Source organism: Molothrus ater, chromosome 6 (assembly GCF_012460135.2).
Source record: "Molothrus ater isolate BHLD 08-10-18 breed brown headed cowbird chromosome 6, BPBGC_Mater_1.1, whole genome shotgun sequence".
Taxonomy (NCBI): Eukaryota; Metazoa; Chordata; class Aves; order Passeriformes; family Icteridae; genus Molothrus; species Molothrus ater.
In genome coordinates this window covers 17,850,296-17,864,869 of record NC_050483.2, presented here as the reverse complement: position 1 = coordinate 17,864,869, position 14,574 = coordinate 17,850,296, and the positions used below count along the sequence as shown (strand labels likewise).

Sequence of the window (14,574 nt, the reverse complement as noted above, 5' to 3'; positions counted from 1 at the left end):
GGCAGGGATGGCTTTGCTCCCTTTTGGGGATGCTGTGGGATAGAGTGGTGCTCTGTCAGTGGCAGAACAGAGGCTGGCACTTCTGGCTGCTTTAGTGAGACAGTCCTGGGATGTGCACCCCACCCCTGGTGTGTGTTTTATGATGCTTTGGAAACATGCTCCTTGTCCTGTCATTTTATGCTTTGCTTCTCTCTTTCCTGAGTTCTCTCTGCTTCTCTTTGTGAAAGCAGGTTGCCAGCCTCGTAAAACTGGCCTTAAACTTGAGGCAGGATTCACAGGGGTAGTTTCCAGCCCTTGCCTGGTGGAAACTGGTTAGGGGCAAGGCAGCAATCTAAGTAGAAGCAGCTAGAGTTTTTCAGGGAAGGTAAGTTGATGTGAGATGAGGGATCGTCTGCTTCCTTACCCCTTCTTCCCCTCTTGCCTAAGGCAGCCCATAAAGCCCCTCTCCCTCTCAGCTGTGCACAAGGCAGGATTACAAGGAATTTACCTTGGAAGCTCAAGGGCAGGGTTTCTTGTGCTGCCCTCTGAACTGAGGACTGCGAGGCTGTGTTGGAAAAGGGCTGAGATGCGTAGGGAGCAGTGCAGACCACACCTCCTGGCTCGGAGCAGCTCTGATCCTCTATTTACAGTGGCTGTGCTCCTTCCCCGCTAGCCTTGTGCTGTGGAATACACTGCTGCTTCCAGGCAAGGGGAGCAACACTGTCCTGCTGCTCCAGGTATCTGGGGACACCTGCAGAGAGACCAAATGGGGTGGGGTAGGAGGGGAGGGAAGAACGTCTCTCTTTTGGGCAAAGAATTGTTTTAGCAGGAAGTCTGGACGAGTTTGTGAGTTGCTCTGTCTCAGCAGAGTCTCTCCCTAGGAATTTTCTGTTCCGACTTCCTGCTTTTGCTTTAAAGCAGCAAAGTGGAGCTCAGTGAGTGCAGTGGCATTGTATATCACTGCAAAAATCAGTTGTTAGTCCCTTGACAGAGGAAGGAAAATTTATTGTTTGGTTTTCAAGAGCTGGGGGTGCTTAATTAATTAATGCTTCAGTTTGGATCACTCGAAGTCTTTGCCAACATCGAATTGAAGAAACTTGCTCTCAGTTCTGATGTGGTTCTGAGAGATGCATAACTGATTCTAGTGACTTGCTGATTTGGAGTAATAGCTGAATATTAGAATGTGTGAGATTGTGATTTTTTTAAATTATTTTTTTAAAAGAAATTGATATCTTGGGCTGATCTGACTACGGTTTTTCTGCTGCATGCTTTCTGAGGACACCTAGAAATTTTCTCTTTAAAAGCATTTGGCAGGAAATTTCCCACTATCTCTCATAAACATAGCTATTCCCCTATTCTCCTCCACCCTCTTTTGTAATCCCACGTCATTGTTCCTGCTGTGGGCTTCTGACTCAGTGACAGGTTTTGTCCAAGTCAGGAATATCCCCCCAACCCCACAGTGACTTTACTTTTCCTAGAACAGTTGTACATGCTGAACAAAAGCACCCCTCATGCAGCATCTGCTTCCAACTTTGCTTCAAATGCTGTTGCTTGCTCTTACTGCTCTTTGCACTAAGCTGTGCCTGGCATGCCAGGAGCAGGTGCCCTTCATGTGCCAGTGTTATCCTGCTTTGTGGAGGAGAAGCTCAAGGCTTGTGGCTGCTCAAAACAGTCTCTAGTTTTCTGTCTTGTAGAAGTCTGAGGCTTTCAGTACTTTGTTGTGATTGTCCCCTCTGAATGAGAAAAGGAGAGGATATTTCTGGTGTCATGTACTAGGTCCTGGAATTCTTGTACATTCAGACTGATCCTTTCTTCTTTTGGGAGGGGGGGGGGAGTGGTGGTGTTTGGATTCAAGTCTTTACCTGTGCTCCCCTCAATGATCTGACAGCCAGGCAGTGTCTCTGCTCAGGGCATGGGCTTCACCCTTTTCCAGTGCATAGGTTACACTGGTATTTCAGGAAAGGTGTTTTGCACAGCATAGCCAACACCTCCTGAGCTCACAGGAAGGAGTGAATTTTTACCTTTGCCTTACTCTTGGCAAGTAGATCAAGAGGTAAGAGAACCAAGTGTCAGACACCTGTGCACAGGGCAATTTTCCACTCTGGGAGGCAGAGAATGGGTTAACAGTCTTCTTGGAAATTGGCTTCACCCATCTGTCTCAGCTCTGTTTGTTGTTCTAACAACATTTGCAGAAAGGTCAAACTGTCCATGCATCCCTCCTGGGCAAAACCAATACAGCATCAGCTAGAGAGATACTTGTACAGGGAGCTGTGGTGCCTAGAAATCCTATCCATACTCATTCCTACTTGTTAATATTTGCAGACCTTTTTTGTTTTTTAAGTGCACCTTGCAAGTTCAGAACAGAGAGGTAAAGCTTTTCCCGCTGATCCCATTGCTAACATGTAGCCCAGAAAATATTTCTAGGCTAACATGTAGCCTAGAAAATAGTGGTGTCCAGTTCTCAAAATATTGGAGGAGGACTTCTTGGGATGAGGAAAATATGCTTGAATTTCTCACATCCCCCCAGCAGTTGTATCCAGCCCTCTGGATAAGGAGATTTCAAGTTCTGCAGAGAACTTACTGGCTCAGCTGGAGAAGAAATCACTGTTTACCACATGTATTCAGTAAACAATGTGAATGTTTTACCAAAAAGAAGTTTTTCCTTTGAAAGGAGAAAAGGATTGGGCAGTCTGATGTTGTGGTTTGATATTCTATCTGTGTATGCTGGGGGAGCAATCTGAGGACAACATAAGGCTATGAATTTTTGTTTGTGTGAGGCTGATTTCAAGACAAAGGCTCTTGATGAGCAAAGGTGAGGCTCTTGCACACTGCTCTGAGCTCACACCTGTGCTACTTCAGGTAAGATGGATTTTTAGCCTTTGTACAAAGAGGGCTCTGAAGTGGCTGAGGAAAACTTGCAGCTGGCCAGGAGGGACTTGTGCTCAAGTCAGTGGGTGGCTGTTGGGAAATTTAATGAAGAAGTGGTAAAACAGGATTGGGAATCACCTGGCAGAAGCCATGAACACTTTTCTTGTTCAGCATCCTGAGGCTGGGTGGCAGAAAGCTCATCCTCCATGAAGCAGCACCAAATGTTCCTCTCTCTTACAACAGAGGTGAAAACTACTCAAAAGAAGCCTAGAGAGTGTGACTGACTTAAACAGTCTCACTGGCTGAGGGTGCATATGTACCAGCAGCCCAGGAGGGATCCTGCTGAGGCCACACAAGGTGTGAGGCTGTCATGGAGAGATTCAGCTTCTTATTGGAGAGGAAAATCTTTGTTCTGGTATGACACAGGCTACTAGGATCTGAGGACTCAAAGGAAGAACTGGGAGGATTTCAGTACCCATGGTGGCCATGACAGCTGTGGGGAGAAGCCTGGCCTTTGGCTGTTGGAGTACCAAGTCCAGCTCATTAGACTTTTTGCTGGTGAAAATGCAGCAAATGCTGTGGTCCTTTGGATCAAAGATTCGATGTATTTTCAGGTGGATTTCTGCAGATGTGAGAGCAGCCTCTATTCATGCTGAGGAGCAGGCTGAACCAGCCCTGTGTCTCCTACAGCAGCTAATGGCTGATACCCTCATCCTCCCAGCATAAGAATGGGATGATACTCTCCTAGGACACTCTTTTAGTTATTTGTGGAAAAGAAAATTTTCCCCAAAACAGCTATTTTTTGTAATAGTCCTTCATGGACAAACTCAGAGCAGAACAAAACAGCCACTTCTGCAGCTTGTGAATGCCTGTGACATTCTCAGCCTCTCATGTCAGTGAGATGACACACTCAAAGGGTTTGTAGAGAAGTGCTTCTTCCTGTTTGATGGGCAAGTGCCATCACCAGCTTAATCTGAGGCTCCTGGATTCTTTTCTTAAAGGAAGCAGTGACTGAGGACAATTCTTCACCATCTCTGCCATTTGGGAATTGGCTACACAGGCAACTCCACAACGCCCAAATTTTAGCATCAGAAGCTTTGTGTATCCTTTAGAATCTTTTATCCATTTATTGAACAAAAGGCTGTTTCTGCATAATTTTGCCTTAGACATACTTCAAGAACACTGATGAAATGTGTCTGGCCCTCCAGCAGCAGAGGACTGAGGTGTGCCTGCTGTCAGCCTGAATTTTTGTCTGCAGGACACCAAGCATGGTTGCATTCCTGAGGGCTGGGGAGGAGCCTCGTGTACCCGGTGCCTCTGCTGCTTGCGGGGTGTGAAAGGAGTCTCCTCAGCAGCCTTTCTCTCTCCTGATGTGTCCCTGCTGAGCCTGCAGCAGCTGAGGTCCTTTTAGCTCCATGACACCTTAGCTGTTCAGTAAAAGGTGCCATGAGCCCAGCAGAAGGGTGCTGAATCCTGGTGGTTGTCTCTGGTACAACCTGCTCTGCATGCAAGTGCTCCCTTCTCTAAAGGGGCAGGTAAGGCAGGGGGAGTTGCCACTCATGTCCCATTAAATGAGCTCAGGATCTGCCCTGGATTTGTCATTTCCTGAAGAGCTTTAAATGCCAGATTAGGTTTGGATCTTGTCTTCCTTATGGGGCATTCCTACCTGCCTCAACAACCCCTGGAAAAGAGGAGTAGAAGAGAGCAGGGATCTCCTTAGCCTGGGCTCTCAGTGTGCTCAATTTTTACTTTGAATCAAAAATGATCCAGTGTATCTGATGTCAAGTGCCAAGTCCTCTCTCTTCTATCCTCTTTTTCCCACATCTGGGCTGACAAATGAAGTTTCTTTGCCTCCTGCCTGGTCTGTAGGTATCCCTTGCAGAGCACATACTCTGTTGTCAACATACTTGGTGTTAGGCATGATCTGATTTCTGTTGCTGAACTCCAAGCAGCCTCTACCTCCAGCTTCACAGCACTGCTAGCGGTGTTCAGCTAATGCTGCAGTATATAAGATGAATCTTTATGTGATGTAATGCTCTGTTCTGGCTCTTTAAAGAAAAGTTTCAGGAAACCTGTTAGCCTTTATATAAAGTAAAGGAATTAATGAAAATAACTTGTTTTAAAACTAGCTGTTGTTATTTGTCATGTCTTATTGCAGGCATGCTCTTTATTTTCTGAGAAATCTGCTGTATGCTAGTTACACTGACAGATCCAAGACCATTAGCTGTTTATGGAAAAAATGTGGTTTGGATTTTGTTTTTAATTGCTGAGAATTAACTCTTGGCCAAAATATTATTAGAGGAAAAACTGATGCTTTCTCTCTCCATTCCCAAAGCAAAACAACCTAGCAAAGCCAAAAGCCCAATTAGTAGGAGAGGTTCCAGTGCAAACACTTTCCCTCACTGTTTGCTGTGCCAGTGTGAGAGATCTGCAAAATGCCACTAACTGCAATGCCAAAGCTGGGGAGCAGCACGAGGGTGTGATGGAGGACTTGTGGCAATTTCTGGGGTGAAGGATGTTGTTTTGGGATGCTGTAGGTCCCTATCTGTGTTGCAGACTGCTTATGCTGATAGTGGTTGGCACAGTCTGTGGTTTCTGTTGTGCTGGTGAATCGGGAAGCATGGGTGAGTGCAGATTTAACAAGTTTATTTGTTCACCTCTTGAAATGGAAAAAGAGAACCATTGCCACTCTCAGGTTGCTTGGTGATAAGAGAATAGAGTCTGATTCAAACAACTTTCCCCATGGCAAGATTTTTTTAGCAAAGATCAAGAAGCTGATAATGAAGTTGATAATTCCTCTTTGATGAGCTTTGGTGAGGGAAGTAGTGAATTGCAGCAGAGCCTCTTTTTAAGTTGCTCTTCAGAATGATGGAAGGCTCTTGAACCTGTCGGTGTTTCTGGGATATACCTCGGTATCCTACTGGCATATCCCACGATGAAGTCATCCAAGGCACGGCAGCAGGGGTTAGCTCAGGGCTATCAGGCTGAGCTAATCCCCTGCTGAATAAACAACTCAAAGGTTCCTGGATTTGTTCCTGTTTCCTTAAAGGGATACAGTCAAGTGCAGGCAATTAAAAGAGAGAGAGTAAAGTGTAGCTCTAGATATGAACACCTGATTTCAGGCTTTCTGCCTAGGGTGTGTATGGGTTTCTTAGGTTTTTTTAAAGAAAAACACTTTCACAAAACAATTGATGTTTTTCTCATTTTTCAGTGTATTTCTTTTCCTGCCATTCCCTTTGGGAAGGGAGAACCCTACAACAACCCAAACAAATTCCAAACAACGGAAACAGATTTCCTAGAGAAGGGAAAGAGCAAAATTAATTTTTAACAAAGTACACTAGAGAAATAACTGCTTTCTTTTTGCCCTTCTCCCAGCCTTTTCAGGCTGAGCCTTGGCAGAGCCTTTAAAAATAATTTTCATCAAGTGAGTACCTAGTTCCTTTGAGCAGCTTTTGGAAATTCAGCATCTGTGGAGGCCGGTTTGTCACAGCAGTCAGTGTCTTTCCCTGGCAAGAGCTCTGCTCTGCCTTCGCCTGGTCAGTTTTGTATGGCTGGGATTTTTGTCAATGCATATGTGCTTTTTGCCTACAACTAGGATAATAACTGTAAATACCTATATTTGATCACTGAATCTCACAGTGCTATAAAATCTGGGATTTGTAGATGTGACTGTGACCTACAATGAGCACTTTTTATAGCAACTGCTAGCTTTCAAAACTTTGGGAGCAAAAGGTAGGTAGAACAAACAGAGCAAGTGGCATATGTTTGATATAAATTGGTATAAGGACCTGTAAAGTTTTTATTGCCCTTTTCTTGTAAAACTTACCTGGTGCTCACCTGCTCCTGAGGGATGCTTCCATTCCATGACCAAGCAACAAATGCTTTATTGCATCTTGGCCTGCTTTTGTTGTGCATTTGTAATGTGCTGGAGCAACAGTGATCACTTCTGCTGCAGTGATCCCTTACCCAGCCCTTCATCTCCTATTTGTGTAATAACTTCTCGTGTATGGGATCAAACCTGTCTCGTCCAGCATAGGCACCAGGAGTGTGATCACTGTGTGCCTAAACACCTGGTGAATTCCTTCCTTTGGAGTTGTAAGACTTCTTTTTCTTCATCAAGATAGAAAGGAAAAGGGTGTGTGTTCTTCTGATTTGTTTAAATAAATGGCTTAAATATTTAGCTTTAGTATGGGGGTGGTTTTGTTGTTTCTAATAATATTGTCTTAGGCGGAGATACAGGAGGATGTCTTTTGGGAAACCTCCCAGCAAGTATCTGAGCACTTCAGCTTGTGGTACACCTATACACTCTTCTTTAATTTTACCTTCTACCACTCTGTCACCAAAAATTCAGTGGTACAGCAAAGCTTTCTCTTATAGGTTCCCTCTACAGGACCCAAACACTGGCCTGGTTCTGTAATCCTGGGTAAGCCACTCAGCCAGTTGTGCTTAGTTTTTCCCTCCTTCATTAACTGTTGGTTCATTGTCTTGCACTGGGGAGGACTGCTAGGAATGCAGTGTATTCAGTGCATGCACAATGCACTGCAGTAACTAGGGTCATCTAAGGACCAGCTGAGGAAATTTGGCTGCACTCCTCACTTTCCTCCTTCTCATTGGGCTGTGGAAAAAACGAAAAAACCCCAACACCCCAAAGTTGTCATGTGCACATGGTGGTCAGGGTCACCTAGATAAGGGCTTGGCTGTTGATAGCATTTTATCCATGACTTTCCTGTACCTCTTTAACTCTGCTTACAGCTACAAGAGGAGAAGTTTTTTTAGGCAATAAATTGGAAATTATGACCTTGTAGTGCTACCTTGAAAGCAGCACCTCCCTTTTCCAGGAAAAGCAACTTGTGTCTGTTCTTTCTGTTGAAATTTGCAAGTTTCTGTATTCAAGTTTTTCATTCTTCAGCTTCGAGGCTTTGAAACTTTGGATGCTTGAGTTTCACATGTAACTATCAGTCTCCAGATATTGAATCTTAAAGTGCCAGCTGTCACAAGCATCAGGAAACAAACTGGAGGAGCTGACAGTCTATAGGCAGAGGCAGGTGATGTGACTTACCCACGGCCATATGGCCAGCTGAGTCAGGATTAAAATTCAAGCCTTATGATTTTCCTAAACAATGCCAAGCCTGTGAGAGCCATCTGACTTTCTGCCACAGCTTTGCAGAGGACAAACCTCAGTTTATGCTTTAGGTAGTTAAAATAGTCATGTAGGACTGGTCTGAGTTTCCTCAGTGTAGAAACACAGGAGCTGGTGCTAGCTGACTTTATGGCAGGCAATTTCCTGTGCTGTGCTGTGTCTGAGAAGACTTGTTTGCTTTCCATGCTCTGGGAAAGTCATCTTGCGGGAGGAGGTGAATTTTTGCTTGCTAAGCCCCAGGACGTACTATGGCAGGGGTTACCTGGTATAACCCATAGCTCTGGATCAGGTTTTTGAGGTGTTGGACACTGCCCAAACCTGGACTGTGCAGTATCAGAGCTGACCTTGAGCACAGGCTCACGTCCTGTGGGATGGGGGAAGACAGGGCTCAAGGAGAACATTGCTGACCAGGGCAATTGGAGCCTTCTGGATCCCCAGCACTCCCATCTTCCCATTATATCTCCCAGGCCCTGGGAGAGGAGTTTTTGGTCTCCAGCACGGTTCCCAGAGGTGAAGGGCTTGTTTGAAGTTAGGACTCCATCTCTCATGGAGCTGATGCTGGTTGAACAGGTGTACCCAGAAAAGAGGAATAGTCCCATGAAGCTCTGTCAGCACGCACTGGCTGCTGCAGGCACCCTGCTTCTGTCAGCATGCTCATGGCAACAGTGAATGCTTTCATACAGTTTCAAAGGGAGGCTGGAGTGTCTTGGAAGATAAGGAAGGACTCACTGGCTCAGGAACTGCCCCAGGCTGACAGTGGCAATTAGTTGGCAGATGTCTTCAGGGAAGTTTTCTCTTTGCTTGCCCTGCTGTAACTCTTCCTTCACCAGCCATTCACAGCCACTGTTGAGGGTAGGATGCTGGGCTAGACCAACTCTGCTGTGACCCATTGCACACCTTTTTATGATGGAAATCAACAGCTCAAGATGCAGAGATTGTCCTAGCTCCAGATTAGATGTGGAAATTGATTTTTACTGGTGCTGACCTTTTCCTGCCAGAAGGGACCTGGAAAAACTAATCCTGCCAAGAAGTTTTGGTAACAACCGTTGGCTTTGTCACTGGAGGTGGCTTGACTTCATCTCTCTGGCAGAGCCTGGCAAGTTTGCCTGACCAAAAGCCTTAGCTGCCTGTACAGATCTCTGCCTTTGCCCCTTGTGTTAGGAAAGCATGGTTCTTCCCAAGCTGATCTTCCTGCACTTAAGCCAGCTCTGCTTGCCGCACTTTTGGATGCCAGTCTGCAGTTCTGGTACTCCAATGACCTCAGTCTCTTTCAAAGTGGTCCTTCTGTGATGTTGTGCATCATGCTGATGAAGCTGCTGCCCCAGTCCTTTGCAGTGATGATCTGTAACTGGGGAAGGTACGACAGCACTTGTTAGACTAGATCTGCTTTGTGCCCCACCTGCACCATGCAGAGCCCTTACAAACAGGGACTGAGAGGAAGAATTTCTCAGTCACAGGCTTCTGGGAGAGAAGTCCATCAGAGCTGCATGTGTTTTGCTTTCTGGGGCTCTCCCTTATTTGCTGCTTTGTTCCCCTACAAGTGCTGTCTCACTGAAAAAGCCACATCTGGCTTGAAGCCACTTGAAGCGGCTTGGACAAGAGACTTCCTGCTCTGAACACTGAATTAATGGGCTTGGTCTTTTACACGAGTAAAATCCTTTCAGACTTTTGTCCGTGTCAGGCTCCCATGTCAGCTCGTCTAATTAAGAGGCTTTTAACTCAGCCAGTGTTTGGGAGCTACAGTGCAGCTGGGCTTTTGATAAAACGAGGAAATGCTAGAGGTAGGGATGTAATGGGTTGGATTTCAGCTTCAAAAAAATGTCTCTGAGAGAGAACAGAACATCCTCCTTGCACCACCTCTTGTTTGCTGCAGCAAAGCTGGGGAGAAGTCAACTGTGTGGGCTGCTCTAGAACTGATGAAGCTGATAATAAAAAGTAAGGTCATCTTTATTTCTGGAGTCCTCAGTGTCCCTTAGGTAGCCAGAGGGATGTTTTAGAAAACTTTGCATACTTGTGCCTTTTCTTATTCTGTTTTTTTTCTACAATCATGTCATGGCTCTTGCTTTGAAATCCCTTTTGCTTTCTACCCCTGCTGCTGATCTGGAACAGGGTGCTGCTTGTGTTGAGGCTGTATCTTTGCAAAAGGAATGGGTCTGGAAAAAAAACTTCAGAAAGGTGGCCTGTAGAAGGCAGTAATTATCATTCACCAGTGTGGCTGTTATTCCTCACCATAATCACCTGTAAAATCTAGGAAGCATGAGATATTTGGGTTCTTTTTGTTTTTCTTTCAAGGCCAGCTTTGCCACTTTTACTTGCCCATGGAAATTAAGCTGGTGTTCTTTCTGACTTCTTTACTACTCACACACCCAGATTTGCCATCAGAGGCAAGCTGACTGTCCAGCTAATGTATAGAATCTAACTGTAGTCTCCAAATTTTGCTGTGTTGGCTCCATAACACAAAAAGTGCTTGGTAGGAGGGTTTGTTTGAGAAAGAGCAAAAGAGAAAAACATGGTCTGCCTCCTTATTTTTTCTGCTTTCTCCCTTTCCTTCCTCTGCTGTATTCCCCAAAGCTTGGGTCCAACTCTGTGTCCACTGCTTGCTGAGGATGTTTACTTGACTAGAAACATATAATAGTCCCCATTTATAGGTAGTCTTCTGCAGAGCTAGGTGTCACTTGAGCAGATATTTATTTGGAACAGAGGTGCCCTGGAAAAGCAGCGATTTGAAAGGGGGAATGGAGCGTTCTGCTTGTTCTGTGAAGCAGAACCACCCGCTGGCTCACGGGCCAGCAGTAACAAACGGAGTCAGAGAGCGTGGGGCGTAATTGCCTTCTCCTTTTGTGTCAGCTTCATATCGGTCTCACATGTGACATTCTTCCTGGCCATCGTGCTCTTTATCCTCCCATTGTACCATGAGTGCAAACAGAATTAGTTTGTTTGTTATCGTGGCATCTGTACGTGGCTTTTAATTTCTTGGAGGTTAAAAAAACGTAAGCAACCCAACCCTCAAGCCCTCTTTGTCCAGCACTGTTTAAATCTGCTCTCAGCCTGCTTGCACAGCTCACTTCTGCCCTGCAATGCAGAAAACAAGTCTGCAGACAGAGAAATCTAAAGCAATCAGTGCAACAAGCCTTCAGAAATGTGGTGGTGTAGCTGAAGAGGAGCTGTCTGGAGAAGGTGTCTGATTCCATGAGACCAGTAAGTCAGAAGGTGGCTTGGTGTAGGGATGCATTGTAGGCATTTTTACAGTCAGAGTGCCAAGCTGAAATGGGTGCTCCCCTTCCTTTTTTGCTTTAGGTACTTGTAAGTGATGGGAAATATTTTCTTTGGCCTCTGAAATGTCTCCGTAGTTTTGTGGTTTCCTTCCTATAAAGGTGAATGTTTCAGATTAAAATTCTGTTTGGCAGCTCATGAGTTCTCAAAACAGACTCTTGAAGGCAAGAGGTCAGGAGTGCCCAGCTTATTAAATTTTTCCCACTGTAGGAATTGTCTGACCTTTCTTTGTACTGTAACAGCATTAAAAAAAAAAAAAAAAAAAAAAAGAAAAAGATGGAGCTGCTATTTGGAAAGTGTTAACAAGAAAATGTCAGAGGTGGAAGGCCAGACAGAAGACCTGGCTGGGAGAGAGGGCTGGGAGTGACATTTCTTCTCTTTCTTCTATCACTTGCACAGATCATCCTCTTATCTGCTCTTATCCTGCTCTGGGTTTTTGCAGTTTTAATGCAGGTTTGGTGCTCGAAGGTGTGGTGCAGAAAAGCAACAAGAGAAGAAGTACATGTTGAGAAGGAAAAGTACATGTTATTGCCAGAGGAACCAGAGAGGAGCACTCGCAGCGTTTGAGCCCCATCTTAGCTGCCGTGGGACTCTCACTGTGCTCCCATGCAGATTTACCTGTGTGCTTTAATGTTTCCTTCCCACCCCTTGTCTCCACTGAAACCTTCCCTTGGCAGCTGGCTTTCACCAGCAAAGAACTCTGACCTGACTGTGGGTCTGAGGCAGAGGAGGAGAGATGGCAGCAGAGCCGCCCTGCTGGGTGCAGGGTGACAGAGGTGTGGAAGGCTTAGCACATCCATGTTGCGTGCAGGGTTTAATCTAAATGTGGTGTGTGCCTCAGTGTGATGTGTTTGTGACCCAAACTCCCTTCCCCCCTATGCTCAGTTCATAGAACCATGGAATACTTTGAGTTGGAGGGGACTTCAAAAGTTATTTTGTCCAGATACGGATGCTGAATATTCTGTAAACCATCGAGGCATTTAACTATATCATGTGTGGCTTGGAAGTTGAGGGTCATGTTTGACTGGGTTTTCTCTGTTTCCTGCCCCACAGCTCTTCTGTTTGCCCCTGCCTGGGGGAAGAAGACTTTGAGAAGATGGAGAACCAGAGTGGAGTGCTCTTGGGATACGTCCACTGGGAAGGAAAAGAGGAAGGGGGTGAGGAGGATGGGGTGGCTCCTCGTGTTTCTCCTCCCAGCCAAATGAGCAGACTGGAAGATGTGCAGGTGGAGATGCTTGAGAAGGCAAGGGAGCTCTTCCAGCTGTGTGACAAGGATGAGAAGGGTTTTATCACCAAGGTGGACATGCAGGTGAGGGAAAAAAATTCTTCCTCTGTCCTGGGAGGATCTGTGAAGTCATGGGTGGCAAAACAGGGGACAATGTGGCACGCCTCCACTCTTGGCAAGTGTGGGTGTGCATGTGGCTTCTGTCTTATTCAGATTTCTAAGAACCAAACTCTGGCACAGACACCTGCTAGGAGCTAAAATTCCCAGGAGGGCCTCACACCTCCAGGGAATTCCTGAGACAAGTGGGACTGCAATTCAAAATTTTTATGGAATGCATAAAATAAAAAAAGTTATGACTGTTCTTACAAACATCAAGTATGTAGTGGATGGGAAATCTGGAGGGAAAAAAATTTTTGGTCTAATTAAAACAACCCCTGAAACAAGCCCTCCCAAAAACCTACACAATGAGCAATCCATCAACCTCTCTAAAAAAAGTTGAGACAACAAAGTTATACAATCATAGTTAAAGCCTAATCCAAAAATTCACCTTAGACCTGAACTATAACTTTGGTCTACAATTATGTGTTTTGCTGTTTTCTGTTACAAAAGTACTTGTTAACAAATTCCCTGTAGTTCTAGTGACTTTTGCTTTAAAAGTTTATCAGCAAGGTTACATGTGGATTTTTTTTCTCCTGCCCCATCTCTCCCCACATCTATAAATAACACTTGACACGTTCATGCCACTTTAAATATTGACTCATTTTGCTTTGGGTTGTGTGATGCCTAATTTTTATAGTTATATTAATAAATTTTTATTAAGTTTTTTTATGTAAAGCTGCATGTTTAGTGGACAGTTAGGAGATTTTAGCCTACACCCTTTTGTTATTTGTTTCTTTGGGTGCCCTTCCACACTAGGTGCTCTGGATGTGCATTATGAAGGGGAATTGTTCTGCTCTTTGTCCATGGGAGTAGTGATACAGTCCCAGCAGGCAGAAGGTGACGGAGCAAAGCTAACTCACTGTTATGGACTGAACATTTCCTTTAGGATCTGCAAGAGCTTGGAACTGAATCCAGAAGGATTCAGAGAACAAAGTCTGACCTCCATCCCTGGCCAAAGAGATGGAGCTGGTACCTGGTGTGCCCAGAGCTCTCCTGGGAGCAGCAGTGGTCACAGGAGGCTGGCAGTGCCACCTCTGAGCAGGAGAGGAGGGAGGCAGGCAGTGTGCTAGAGACAGTGGTTCTGTAGTGGGGGAGGAAGCAGGTTGAGCTTTCTCCAAACAAAATAACCTGAAATTCCCTCTTTGAAGTCCTGGTTGAATCAGCCAGTAATGGAAAAAGTCAACACATCAATGACTCCAGACAGGTGTTTGTGTCATCACTCAGCTCTACAGGCAGACTGTCACACCCTGGGCAGGATGCAGTGCTGAAAGGGCACACTGCTGTGGGCCAGAGCTGAGGATGGCAGGGACACTCACAAGGAAGACTTGAGCAGTGCCTCAAGTTTGTGCATTCTTTTGTCTTTGCAGCGGCTCCAGAGTGAACTCCCCCTAACCCCTGAGCAGCTGGAGACTGTTTTTGACAGCTTGGAACAGAATAACAAAGGATACCTGACACCTGTGGAGTTCAGCATGGGTCTAGGTAAGGACTGCACAGAGGCAGAGGAAGGAAAAAGCCCACCTGTGACAGGATGTTTTTTGTTGGTAAGAAAGACAGTGCAGTGGTTCTGCTGAAGCTGCACCAGCTGTGCAGGACAATGCCCCATGCTTATGTGAGCATCATTGGAAAGGGTGGGTGTGTATCCCTCTCCTGGAGGCTTTGTGCTGCCTACCTGCTAGAGCTAGCCACAGAGCATCTCCTGCTGGAGAGGGTACATGCTGCAAACTGTGCCTGGCTATCTGATTGGAAAGTTGTTCATCTGCATGGAAATATCCCTTTTGGCAACTGTCCCCAGCTGGTAGTCGTGCTGTTCAAGGGCATTAGTAGTCTTGTTGGTAGGCTAGAACTACTGGCAAATAAGCCTTTTTTGCCTTCTTAGTGCTGTCTTTTCCAAACACTAGGAGAATGCTAATCCTTGACCAGAGTCCTCACC

The 14,574-nt window shown here is 45.5% G+C and overlaps 1 protein-coding gene across 2 annotated transcripts in view; it reads left to right on the top strand.

Moving 5' to 3' along the window:
* Positions 1-677: 677 nt before the first annotated feature.
* Positions 678-14,574, top strand: part of CRACR2B (calcium release activated channel regulator 2B) — a 38,488-nt gene continuing 24,591 nt past the window's right edge. Inside the window, exons 1-3 of one of the 2 annotated variants that reach the window (XM_036384362.2) lie at positions 678-716; positions 12,314-12,569; positions 14,012-14,123. In XM_036384362.2, the coding sequence (XP_036240255.1) occupies positions 12,357-12,569; positions 14,012-14,123 (325 nt within the window). In that variant the 5' untranslated portion in view covers positions 678-716; positions 12,314-12,356. The remainder of the gene's footprint in view (positions 717-12,313; positions 12,570-14,011; positions 14,124-14,574) is intronic. The other variant, XM_036384361.2, reaches the window with a different exon arrangement.